The 12,549-nt window shown below is 45.5% G+C and overlaps 1 protein-coding gene across 1 annotated transcript in view; it reads left to right on the top strand.

Moving 5' to 3' along the window:
* The window catches only part of LOC111159037 (tetratricopeptide repeat and ankyrin repeat containing 1), a 98,065-nt gene that overhangs the window by 71,453 nt on the left and 14,063 nt on the right, over positions 1-12,549 (top strand). The window contains exons 16-20 of the mRNA XM_022521406.1: positions 2,919-3,065; positions 4,999-5,155; positions 7,910-7,998; positions 11,295-11,398; positions 11,509-11,641. Of these exons, the coding sequence (XP_022377114.1) occupies positions 2,919-3,065; positions 4,999-5,155; positions 7,910-7,998; positions 11,295-11,398; positions 11,509-11,641 (630 nt within the window). The remainder of the gene's footprint in view (positions 1-2,918; positions 3,066-4,998; positions 5,156-7,909; positions 7,999-11,294; positions 11,399-11,508; positions 11,642-12,549) is intronic.

Below are 12,549 nucleotides of genomic sequence, written 5' to 3'. Positions count from 1 at the left end.
TGAAAGAGGAAGGGGTAAGACTTTGTTGTTCCTGTCCTTTATTAACTGCCAGTTGTATGCTTGTGCCAGTAAGAAGCCCGAGGAACTCTGGACTTACGGATCTGTAACTTGTGGTCGATTCTGTTTGTGAAAGAAAAATACAGTTATTTGTCTCACCCTGATCATGGAAATGGCGAAGACCCAGATATCTTGACCCTGTGCTCCCAACCAATGGCTCAGTTTGTTGCATAAAATTAAAATAATCACAAGTGGAATCTTTCAGTAACATCCACTTCATCCCACGTGCACAATAAGACTTCCAAAAAGACTCCTTGTGTGGTGCTTCTCCATTCCTGAGGAATGTCATTATGCATTTTCCCCGACACAAAGTACACCCTGCCTTTATCATCAACAGAGTCAAGACCAAAAGACATCTCATTTCTAAATGAGAGGAAGTGCTTTAATTAAAGCAGAGGAGAGACAGGGATCACCTAAGTCTTCAGTCACCTGAGGTCTAGCTCCTCATGTGGGGTTTCCTTTGGGGTGACTGGCTGTAGGCTGCTGCATAATAATTGTATTTGACACGGGGGACAGTGGAGATCTCTTCTCCCCACCCCTGGCCTCTTCTTCCACCCTCGGCTTATGTTTCTGGCAGACACTCTCTGCACATGTGTGTGGGGGTGTTCTTGTTGCCTTGGTGTGTGATTCTTCTCTTCAGAGGATTTGTTGCTCCCTTTCAACTACATAGTTGCCAGGGCCATCTCCTGAGATGGGGAAGGGACCAAGGAATGGTTACACCAGATCCTTCTCTTCTAGCATTTGGCTTCATTTGGGGGAGCAGCAGTCTTTCTTCCAGTCACCCCCAAACATTCCTCCTGTGGGGACTTAGAAGGGTTCTTGCCATTTACACTCAATCCCAGTGTAAGGACTCCCAGGGGGGAGTCCTTTCCTTCATACTCCTGTGTGAAATGGATAGGAGGGACTTGGAAAACCACAGCTTTTATGGGTTAATCACTTAGAGAACAGGCCCCACCAAGGTGACCTGCACAATGATCAGTCCCAGTAGAAGAAGCTGGAAGACTTACATGCGTTTATTGTCAGGTGCCGTAGGCCTGTATTCTTGCTACAAATACACATACTCACTCCTCAGAGGCTCTGTCTTCAAAGTACAGTGTGTTTTATTCCTGGAAACAGGTTAGTCCTGGGCCGTACGAGTGGTTTTTCCTTCTCATTCAGCAGTTTTAAAATACATTGTGTGTGCTTTACTAGCCCTCCCAAGGTTGGCTGGTCTGCACCTCATGCTGTCTGCCAGGAGAGCCTTGCAAATATCAAAATGCTTCTGTCTTTTGCCTGCCTTCCTTGGCCAGAAATTCAGGGTGTGAACGGCTTTACAAAGAGGGCAGTCATAAATGTGTCCTGAAAGCTTTTTTTTTTTTTTTTAAACTCCCAACTACTTCAATGATTACATGATTCCCATCTCTTTTCAGAATACGGTGATTAATTCCATAATTGGTTAGTAGCATAACCATCCTTATTTAATAGACAGTGTTTATATTTTTAATATCAAAATAATTTTAATGTAATAATAATTTCATTAATATTAAACAAATTAGTGCTTAAAGCATTTAACCTGATACTTATTAGTTTAAGTTATGGGGTGACTTAAAGGAGGTCATGAACTGTATTCACTCCATGTTTTCATTATTCTTGAGAAGATACATGGGTGGCAAGGAGCACCATTTTATATGTGGAAAAGTAAAGGCTGAGGGGAGTTAACTAGCTACTCTCACAGGATATAATTAAGTATGAAATCTGAAATTTCATAGGAATTCTGCCTTCTAAATACTGCATGTTTTCTGAGCATTTTAGCTTTCCCAGGGTCTGCCAACCATGGTCCCGAGCCAAATCCAGCCCACTGCCTACTTTTGTATGGCCCGTGGGCTAACAGTGGTTTTTACATTTTTAAATGGTTAAAAAAAATTGAGGGAAAATAATGTTACACGACACATGAAAGTTACATTAAATTCAGTTTTGGTGTTGAAAAATAACATTTTACTGGGACACACATGCCCATTCATCTACATAATTGACAATGGCTTCTTTTGCATGATAATAACAGAGTTGAGTAGTTGTGAGAGAGACCACATGGCCCATGAAACCTGAAATTTTTATCCTCTGACCTTTTTGGAAAAAAAACTTGCTAACTTCTGGTCTACATAGTCACTGTAGTTTTGTGGTTGAGTTTAGATAAAGGGACACATGGCTAAAATACCAACTATTTGTCAAGGTTTATATTAGACACTTGACATTGATTATCTCCTTTTATTTCCAAACAAACTTGGATAGTTTTGTCATCCCCATTTTAGAGAGCAAGAAAAGGAGATGCGGAGGAAATAAATAAACAATTTGTTTGGGATCACATAGCTAAGGAGTGAAAGAACAGAGATAAAAATGTGTTCTGTCTGTTCTCAGTCTCCTATGCACACTGTACTTCATAGATCCTGAATTTTGTTCCATCCTTGAGTAAATAATTTAGTTAGAAAGTTTTGTCATATATATGTCTTAACAGCTCACACTAAGTGGCATCTCTCACACATTGTGAAAGGGGTGAAGGACACTGGGTTCTTCCCTCCATACTGCTTGCTGAAATTCTTTAAGCAAGAAACTTTCTGGGTGTTATAGCATTCCTCTTGGAAGTGGGTGTGTGTGCCTGGCTTCTCAGCCATCTTGGCCAGGTGTCTGGGAGAGTTTCCGTGGTAGCTTCCCCTTTCCCTCCCTGTGCCACCTGAGGTCCCCTCAACTGAGGCTATAGGATGGCCCCCTCCTTACAGCTGGGCTGGGGACCCCCAAGCCAGGAAAAGGGGTTTAATTCACCATGAGGCTATGTGTACAGCTGAAGGGCATATTCTATTGGTTTTTAATTTGTCATTGTTGTTCAGGCTTACAAGGAGTGGAAGATCATTTCTTCTTTTACGCCTTCATCATCTGACTCCAGACAGGAAAACCGACCACTGATTGAAGTGCCCTTGGATAAACCGAGCTCCTCCCAGGGTCGGTCTCTCATGGTGAATCCAGAAATGTACAAGGTGATTTTCTGCCATTTGTCTATGTGCTTATTTGACAGGGTTGTTGGGGTGGGAGGGTGGTCAGAAAACAAGGTTTGGATGAGAAAACGAGGTTAAAAATAGAGCCTGGTACTTGCCTGGCTTTCTTGTGCATCAGCACCAGGGAGTGGAGGATGGTAGTAGGCATGGCAGGGATCTCAGTCTCTGTTTTCTTAGCAGAGTGGGGCTTGATGGGTGGGGCACTATCTGAAAGTGAAAGAGGGAGGGTTGTACCTACTATTGACCTCTGGAACTCAACTCTCCAGAAATTTTGAAGTTGCTGACAGGGAACTCAGCTGTGAAGTCCAGGATAGTAGTTCATGGAGACTTGTATACCAGGCTTGACTGTTGTTGGGGAGGAAAAAATTTTTCTCTATCTTTTAAGATTCCTTTAGCTGGTCTGAAAATTAAATTGATATGAAACAGATTCACAGAAGGAAATAAAATTTAGGGGCACCTGGATGGCTCATTTGGTGAAACATCTGCTTTTGGCTCAGGTCATGTCTTGGGATCGAGCCCTGCATCTGGTTCCCTGCTCAGCAGGGAGTCTGCTTCTCTCTCCCTCTGCTGTGCCCACTGCTTCTGCTCTCTCACTCATGGTGTCTCTCTCTCAAATAAATACATAAAATCTTTTAAAAAGGTTAAGAAGGGAAAATGAAGTTTAATTATGTATGTACAGGGAATCAACTTAAACATGAGATTCCAAAAACAGGCAAAATGAGGTATTTATGTCATCCCGAACCAAGGAGAAGGGGCCAGGGATCTAGGGCTTCAAAGGGAAAGAAAGCAATTCACAAGAATATGAAAAAGATGAATGTTTGGTAAGCAAATGTTTGCTGGGCCTCCAGAAACAATGGGACCCAGAGAGGAGTTCACACAAACAGATTTTGCTATGGTGCTTCCTGTTTAGTACCACTAGTTCATGCATACGACAGTTATCTAGGGTGATTGCTCCCTTACTGGAGCAGGTTCTCTGTCTAAATTCTCTTAGGCAGTCAGGGGGAAGGTCAGAGGTTCTTTGTGAACCTTTTGTTTCTTAAAAATAGTCAGCCTAAGATAATCCGCATGCCAAAGAGATGGCAGTCCACATTTTGGGGTGACAGATTTTTCTCCACTACACTGTGAAGGGACCCAGCTTCCTTTCCCTTCACATTGCAGCTGCCTCACTGAGAAGAAGGCCAAAACTGAGCAGTTCTTTAGAGTTCTTAACTGATGGAGGTTGTTGGAACCTTGAGAGAGTGAAAACTGAACGAGTAAAATGAAAAACTTTGGGGAGAAATTACTGCCCTGGTTTTATGTCTTTTACAAAGTGCAAAACAAACAGAATAGCAGTTATCAGGTTATTTCAGTAAATGCCTAGAAGGCTCTACAGAAATAAATGTTAAAATCACTGCCTAGCTATGCAAACCTCTAGGTAGCCACAAACCCACTGTTGTTTTGAAATGTGCATTACTTAATCGAGTAGGGCTTCCCCGTGTTCAAGTCATAACCCCCTGATATCTGCAGCCCTCAATCATGGCATAGGTCATGAGTAATTTTGTACTAATGATAGTGGTCATAGAAGTATATGACGGGCTTAATTTGTAAAAATAAGTTACAGTAATTGTGTAAGATGTAGCCATTGGGATAAATTGAGTAAAAGGCACATGGGACCATTCTATATTACCTTCCTATGAACCTATGATTATTTCAAAATATAAAATTACAGCAGATAAGGGCAGTCCTGTGCTAATGTTGTACCTCCCTTGCTGGAGCTTTGCTTATCTTTGCTGTGGCCACAGTGAGCCTCCTGTCCCGCTCATGCTTCTGCTATACTTAAATTTGGTTTCTGTATTTCACCAAAATGAGTAAGCCCATTGAAGTGTATCACATTGAAGCTGTAGACAAATGCTCTCTGTCTTTGTCCTCAATTTAGCTCCTCAATGGAGAGCTGAAGCAGCTGTATACTGCTATTACACGGGCCCGGGTTAACCTCTGGATCTTTGATGAAAACCCAGAGAAGCGGGCTCCCGCTTTCAAATATTTCATGAGAAGAAATTTTGTCCAAGTTGTAAAGACAGATGAAAATAAAGGTAAGATCTCATTAAGCTATTCTGGATTTTGGATACAAAGCATGTTACTCTCATTTAAATAATAACCTCCCCACCCCCAGACAAAACAAAACAAAACAAAATAAAACAAGACATGTTACTCTCAACTTCTTATGGTGAGGTATAAAGGATATAGGTTTTGGAAAGTGCTTTCTTTTCTTCCCACATTCTTTGGAGATATGAGAGCTTGTATTTACTGCTAAGGTGTGTGGGACAGTGTGGCTGTAATGGGATGGGGGGGAGGTTAACTCCTTCAGGGAAGATCTTTTATTGGCCTTTTAAAAATGAGGGTCATGGCGGGGGCCTGGCTGGCTTAGTCAGTAGTGCATCTTGACTCTTGATCTTAGGGTCATAAGTTCAAGCTCCATGTTGTGTGTGGAGCCTCCTTTAAAAAAAAAAAAAAAAAAAAAAAAAAAAAAAAAAAGTGAGGGTCCTGGGCGAGGTTGAGAGGAAATAGGCTTTGTTGGGGGAACACAAATTGCTACAGTCTTTGGAGAGTTGACTGGCAATATCTATCAAAGAAAATTGTGCTGGGTTAAAAGTGACCCAGCAATTCCTGTTTCCAGGAACCTATCCTAGAGATGTTCTTGTGTAAAATCTCAAAGATACATGCACATTGAGTGTTCCTCACAGCCGTACTTGTAATTATAAGCAATTAAAACGACCTAAGTGTCCATTAGTGAGGAACTGTTCACGGTGGCTGCTCTGGTCCTAGGACTGGTGAGTGCGGGTTGTTGAGGATATAGGGACACTTTTACTTTTCCCCTTTTGCCCTTCTGTGCTGTTTGCAATGTTTAAAAAGCCAAACCAATATTGTGTGTTGTGTTGATCACTTCCAGAGACTGGCTAATTAAAAAATGGAGTGAAGATCTCCTGATAGGATAACTCGCACAGAAGTCATCAGCCCTTCATAAAGGAGAAAATTGTTGTCTTTATGAGTTAGCTGTTAAGTTGGCTCCTCCAGGCCGCACTTAATTTCTCTGTGGATGGGGGAAAGTGCAGGGCTCAGCCACTGTGCAGAGGTCTGCTGTTTTCCTGAGCATTTTCTGGCCAATTTTATGGAGACTATTTCTGGTTGCAGCCAATGGCTCAGCCTGGGTCCAGGCTTAGCTGTTCTGTTCCTCGGCCCTGTTAGGTGTAAGGGGGAAATTTGAAGTCTTGGAATGGAGAAACCCTAGCTTCTTATTAGAACTTTCCACCTGTGCAGCCATGTGACCTTGTCCAGGCCTACTTCCTCACCCTGGGCCTTCACTTCTTCAACAAAAAGCTTTGGGGTGGGGGGCGTGGTGCTGGCTTGCTGTGGTCATTCTTAATCTTCCCTGTGGTGCCTACTCCTTCCATCCCCAAAGTAGGTTCTGGTACCTGTTATAAGAGATCATCAAAATAGACAATTTTCTTGCATTTAAAGATTCCGAATGAAACAAGGTCACAATTTATTTTCTGTCTTGGTAGTGTTAAGAACACCAGAAAAAGGAGAGTCTTAGGTGGGTTATAAGTTGCACATGATAAAGTCTGTGAGAAAATCTGTTACCGCTGTGCAGGGGGAGCTGGGGATGAGCATTGCAACTGTGTAACTTGGGTATCTTTATCATCATGCTGGTAGCATTCACCTGCCCTATGCGGAGATACTGGGGAGCTCCCTGTGAGGACAGAATGTCACCAGCACAGATAGCACGCACAGAGTCAGGACAAGACGCTGCAAAGTCATCTTTGCACACAGTGCACGGCAGATGGCCGACAAGGAGGGTTTTGCGCCCTCCAAAGGAAGCTGGCGTTTCTGCCTGGTTGCCTACCTTGATATCCATGGGCCGGGGTATCCTGGACCCCTTCAGCCCAGATTTGACTGAATTTCATGCTGGTAGTCAGATTTCCACGTCCTTCTTGCAGCCGAGGCTGAGAAACTGCAGAGAGGGCTGACCACAGCTTTAGATGCTCAGGGGAGCTGCAGGAGGGGTGACTGGTCTAGTCGCCAACAGGCTAGTGGGACAACAGAAGGGCCTGACAGCTGGTGGTTGTGACAGTCTGTGTCCACCAATGGGGATGTGTCACATTGCTTACCCTGAGGGCAAAGTCTGCACGTTTGAAAATACTGCAGAACCCTATCACCTTGTTCCTTGCTAAAACCCCTGGTGGGAGTTTGCTAAGAGCCACATGGCTTTGGATTTTCTAGGAGGAATTAGAATATTTTGTCTTCTAATCTGTCACCATAGGAGAGGAAGGTAGACAGAAGTTCAAAAACTGAGCAATGTCCTTTCTTATCCCTGACTCCTCCTTCCAAAGCCCACAGCGACCTGGCTTGGTAAGCTAAAATCCATCTTAAAATGAATCCTGGCAAGACAATACAGGTATTTGTTTGCCTGGGCTGCTGTAATAAAGCGTATTGTCTTACAGTACTGGAGGCAAGACGGCCATGATCAAGGTGTCAGCAGATTTGGTTTCTTCTGAGGCCCCTCTCCTTGGCTTGTAGACGGCTTTTCTTCCGTGTGAGCCCCTGGTGTTTCTTTCTGAGTGTGTTAATCTCCTCGTCTCGTAAGAACATAGATTGGACTAGGATTCACTTGAATGGCTTTGTTATAACATCATCACAATTTTAAAGCCATTCTGAAACATTGAGGTGTAGGGCTTCAATGTACACATTTTTTTGGTGGGGGAAGGGGGCAAACTTCAGTCCATAATGACAAGTTTAAGGGAATAAACACTCAGAGAAGCAAACCCACTCTTCTTTTTTCATTTTAGACTTGGATGACAGCATGTTTGTTAAGACATCCACACCTGAGGAGTGGATCGCGCAAGGAGAGTATTACGCGAAGCACCAGTGCTGGAAGGTAAGGGGAGAGGGAAGTCTTTGTGACTGGTGACCTCATCTGGCCTCACAGGCTGGTTTTCTACCATCATGCTTGTCACCAGGAGAGGGTGAAGGCTGTGGTGCTTGTGCTGCTTCTTCAGAAACATCTGGCCACCCTGCGATGAGGAGAGCTCCCTGTCCAGCTCCTTCTGCAGGGCAAGCGTGATAACCCTTCACTGTGGCGGAGCGCCAGCTGGACTGCCACGAAAATGGAGGGTCACGGCCTCTGGCCCGTTGACAGAGCCTTCTGCTTATTTTCTTTCCCTCCTGTGCTCTGTGTTTAAACATTTTTGCTGCCATCCCACTGCATTTTAAAAATAGTCACAGATTGGTCATTTGTTTTTCAAATTGATTCGACATGGACTTGACTCCCAAGCTGAGTCTGGTGAGCAGGGATTAAGCCTTAACTCTAGACTGAGTTGACCAGTCTCAGCCACAGGCCACCCTAGTGAGCTTGCACAGCCTTCTTCCAGCCAGCGTTCCCTCTGCCGGTCCTCTGGAAATAGTGAAACCAGTGCGAAGAGCCCCATCCCTCTCCCAACCATCCGCATCCCTACACATCCCACAGTTCCATGGCATGTGTGTTTCCCAGGACACGGTGGTGACGAAGTCTCTACCTGCCAGGCACAGACATTCCAGCTCAACAAACTCATCATGAGCCCTGTCTCCTTCCAGTTCTTCCTTGTGTCACCTGCGGCTCGTCTGATAACCTAATGACTGACGCAGTGCCAAGCTGCCCGTTCCCCTGGGCAGCATCCCAGGCAGGGCTTTTCTTCTCGTAGGTCTCTTTTCTTGATCATGAAGTCCCCTGTGGACTTCTCTTTACATCTCACTGCTTGGTACTGGGTCACATGCCATGCCTGTTGTGAGGCTGTCTGGGAGAGCAGTCCCATCCTGCAGTTTCAGCCCTTCATGGGAGGGAGGTCCTGCCATCATGCAAGGGAGGGAGGAGAGAGTGCTGCAGGTGGTTAACCAACAGCTGAGTTTAGCGGAATGGCTTCTGTAGTCTCAGCCAGGGGACTCATGTCTGAACTCTGTAACCAGTCAGCAAGTAGGTCTACTTCCGGGGCTTGGTGGGCTCTTGGCTCAGATGATGGGGGTGAATGGGGCTCCTGATTCACGTGATTCCTCCTCCAGCGGGCGAGCCTGGGCTTGTTCACCTGATGCCCCAGCAGCGTTCAAAGGGCAGAGGAGCACAGGGGGCCCCCTGACACCTGGCCTCGGAGCTGGCCCTGTGTCGCTTCTGCTACGTTCTGTTGGCCAGAGCAAGTCACAGCCCAGATCTGAAGGGAGGGGACATAGGCAGCAGTCTTGTTGGGAGAAGCTGCAGAATTACACAGTAAAGGGGCGTGGGTGGATACAGGGAGGACAGAAGGACTGTCGCCACCTTGCAACCAGTCCCAAGGGGTGAGAAAACAGAATGCACGTTGTTGTGTGTTTGAATGTGTCGGCAAATTATTTCCATAAGTCTGTAGTATTTACGGGCTGGAGGTTGACAGAGCTCTGAAACTTTATTCACTGCCCATCTTGGCTGCTGTTATAACTTGGCTGCTGTTATAAAACCAAGATCCTTTTTGGGGAGGGAAGGGGGGGGATAGAATGGCAGCAGGTATGGATATGAAATTGGAAAACTAGATAGCCTTTCCCTTTATTCCCTTCAGAACACTGTTGGTGTTAACCCAGACATGTTGCATGGGTTTCCAATTCTTTATCTCTTTAAAAAAGCCTTTTGAAGGTTTGAGTCTAAAATCTTTCTATGGGAGTTGGCACAGATGAGAATGTTATAAAAAGCCTTCTCCTCACCTGATTTTATTTTGACTCCAGTAAGGGACTTCAGGACTCAGGGGATTTATTGAGTTTTTGGCTGCCTGTCAGTGAACATTCCAGAACCACCATACAAATGGCAATCACTTGAGATTCATTCAATAAATTCCTGTTGAACTGTGGGCCAAACATTGTGTTTAGGTTGCAGGGATGTGATGGTGAGCCGGACAGACACTCAGAAGGGTGTCCAGCTCTAGTTGTTGTAGGTATCACATGGGAGAGACTAGCTGCCTCTAGAACCACCTGTTCTGGACAGGGAGGCCAGGGAAGGTTGCTCTAAGTAGGAGCCTAGAACTGAGGCCTATAGGATGGATGAAGTTAACTGGGCAGAGAAGGAGTGGAAGAGCATTTCAGTCAGAAGGACTAGCATGTGCTAAGGTCCTGTGGTGGGAAAGAGTGTGGCACAGGTCATGGGAATGTAAGGAGGTCCATGAGGCTGGGGAAGCTGAAGCAAAGAGCCCAAGGGAACAAGATGTCATATTCTCTACTTAATCTTTCCCCTGCCCACACTGAGACCTAATCTTTACATGCTGGACCAAGTGTGACTTTCTGTCCTCCAGCCTGTGCTTTGAGACATGGCGTCAGTATTCCTGCTTTAGAAGAACAGCTTTCTGCTGGCAGGAATGGGGGTCCAGTCAACATTCCTGTGATGCCCGTCTGCCCACCTTCTACTTGCTCAACACAGACCTGCATGAGCCAGGGATCTAGCCAGTTATCTTCTGGAATGTGTGGTGACATCATCTCTGTCCCCATCTCTACCCCCATTTCTGTGCTGCGGCTGTTCTACCAACACGGTTGGTTAGCCATTGTAGTTACTGACTAGAGAAAACCTGTGTGGGGCCCAGAAGAGCCACTGGGTGACTTTAGGCCCATGGCTCCATGTATACAATGAGAAGGATGAAACTTCTCACACATGGATACTGGAAGATTAAGTGAGGGTGTTAATTATGGCAGCTTATAAAAATATATCCCGTATTGCTTTTCCATGGATTCTGGGCACTTTCAAGATTTTATTTATCTGAGAGAGAGAGTGCACGCATGTGCACGTGAGTGGGGATGGAGGGACAGAGGGAGGAAGAGAAGCAGGATTCCTGCTGAATAGGGAGCCCAATGCCGGACTCCATCCCAGGACCCTGAGATCATGACCTGAGGCAAAGGCAGATGCTTAATCGACTGAGCCACCCAGGAACCTCTCTGGGCGTGTTCAAAAGGAACCTTTGAGTGGAAAGTATTTGCTGGTAACATTACTGGGTTTTAGCCTGTGGGGCCTTTTTTTTCTTTTCTTTTTTTTTTTTTTAAGCTCATCAGCACATTCCTGCTCCTCTGCCTCAGGCATGGCTGGAGTGAGACTCATTGCCTTGTCAGCGCAAACATGGCACATATGCTTTAACCCTTGTTCTGTATGTCACCTCCATTCCCTTGCTGGGAATCAAGACTTTTTGCCCGTTTTAGGTCGCAGCCAAGTGTTACCAAAAAGGAGGTGCATTTGAGAAGGAGAAGCTGGCGCTGGCCCACAACACTGCCCTGAACATGAAATCCAAGAAAGTCAGCCCCAAGTAAGAGTCCCCGGGGGTCATCTCAGGGCTGCTCTGGTGAGATCAGCTGGTGGGATCTGCTGGGGCTAGGTCACCATTCGGTGGTACTCTGTTTTCTCTCCCTCCTTCAGGGAGAAGCAGGTGGAGTACTTGGAACTGGCCAAGACCTATCTGGAATGCAAGGAGCCAAAGCTGTCTCTTAAGTGCCTGAGCTACGCCAAGGAGTTCCAGCTGTCCGCCCAGCTGTGTGAGAGGCTGGGGAAGGTATGGACCCAGCCCCGTGCTGCCGCTGGGAGAACTGGGCTCCCTCAGCCCCTGCTTGTGTCAGGGAAGGGCTCCAGGCCTCGCAAGAGGGAAAGGTCGGCTCTGAGGACTGTAGGGCAGCCATTCTCTCTCCACTTGCCGGAGCATTTACATAGCTCCAAAGATGTGTGTGCGCATGCATGTCCACACCTGTGTGGATGTTTCCACCTGATATTAATCACAGAGAGGCCAGCTCTTCAAATCAGAGGGGAGGTGGGTTTTGGGATATTCCTGCCTTCCTGTCCTCCACGTTCGGTCTGGAGTCTGCCTGCGTGAATGGCCTGGCATGGACATGGCGGTTTTTCCGTGTTCTCAGCAGTTGCTCTAGATCTGTGCCAACCAATCTGGCAGCCACTAGCTACGTGTCACTATTTAATTTATAATTTAAGTTAATTAGAATGTAATAAAATTACAAATACAGTTCCTCAGTCTCACTAGCCACACTTCAAGTGCTCATTGTTACAGAATATTTCCATCATTGCAGAAAGCACAGTCTAAAACATAGCTACTCACGGAGTGGCTGGCAGGCTGGTGGCAGGCCACAAATTTTTATTTGTCTGCAATGAGATTAACACTGAAGATGAAAGTAACCAGTGAGAGACTGTTACAGCACTTTGGCATTGCCATAACGTGCAAGTGGTGATGATTTTTTTAAGCGATTCCTTTGTCTTTTTTATCGTTGAGCTATAATTGGCATGTAAAATGCTATCGGTGAGAGGGGTACAACACAGTGATTTGATATATGGATGTTTTGTGAGATGATCACTGTAGTAAGTTTCTTTAACATTCATCACTATACAGAATTACAAAGTTTTTTTTTCTTGTGATGAGATCTTTTAAGATCTATTCTCTTAGTAACTTTCAAACAG

This window comes from Enhydra lutris, unplaced genomic scaffold (genome assembly GCF_002288905.1).
Source record: "Enhydra lutris kenyoni isolate GAN:26980312 unplaced genomic scaffold, ASM228890v2 scaffoldscaffold66, whole genome shotgun sequence".
Lineage (NCBI taxonomy): Eukaryota > Metazoa > Chordata > Mammalia > Carnivora > Mustelidae > Enhydra > Enhydra lutris.
The sequence above is the reverse complement of the archived record's forward strand: the minus strand, read 5'-3'. Positions and strand labels throughout refer to the sequence as shown.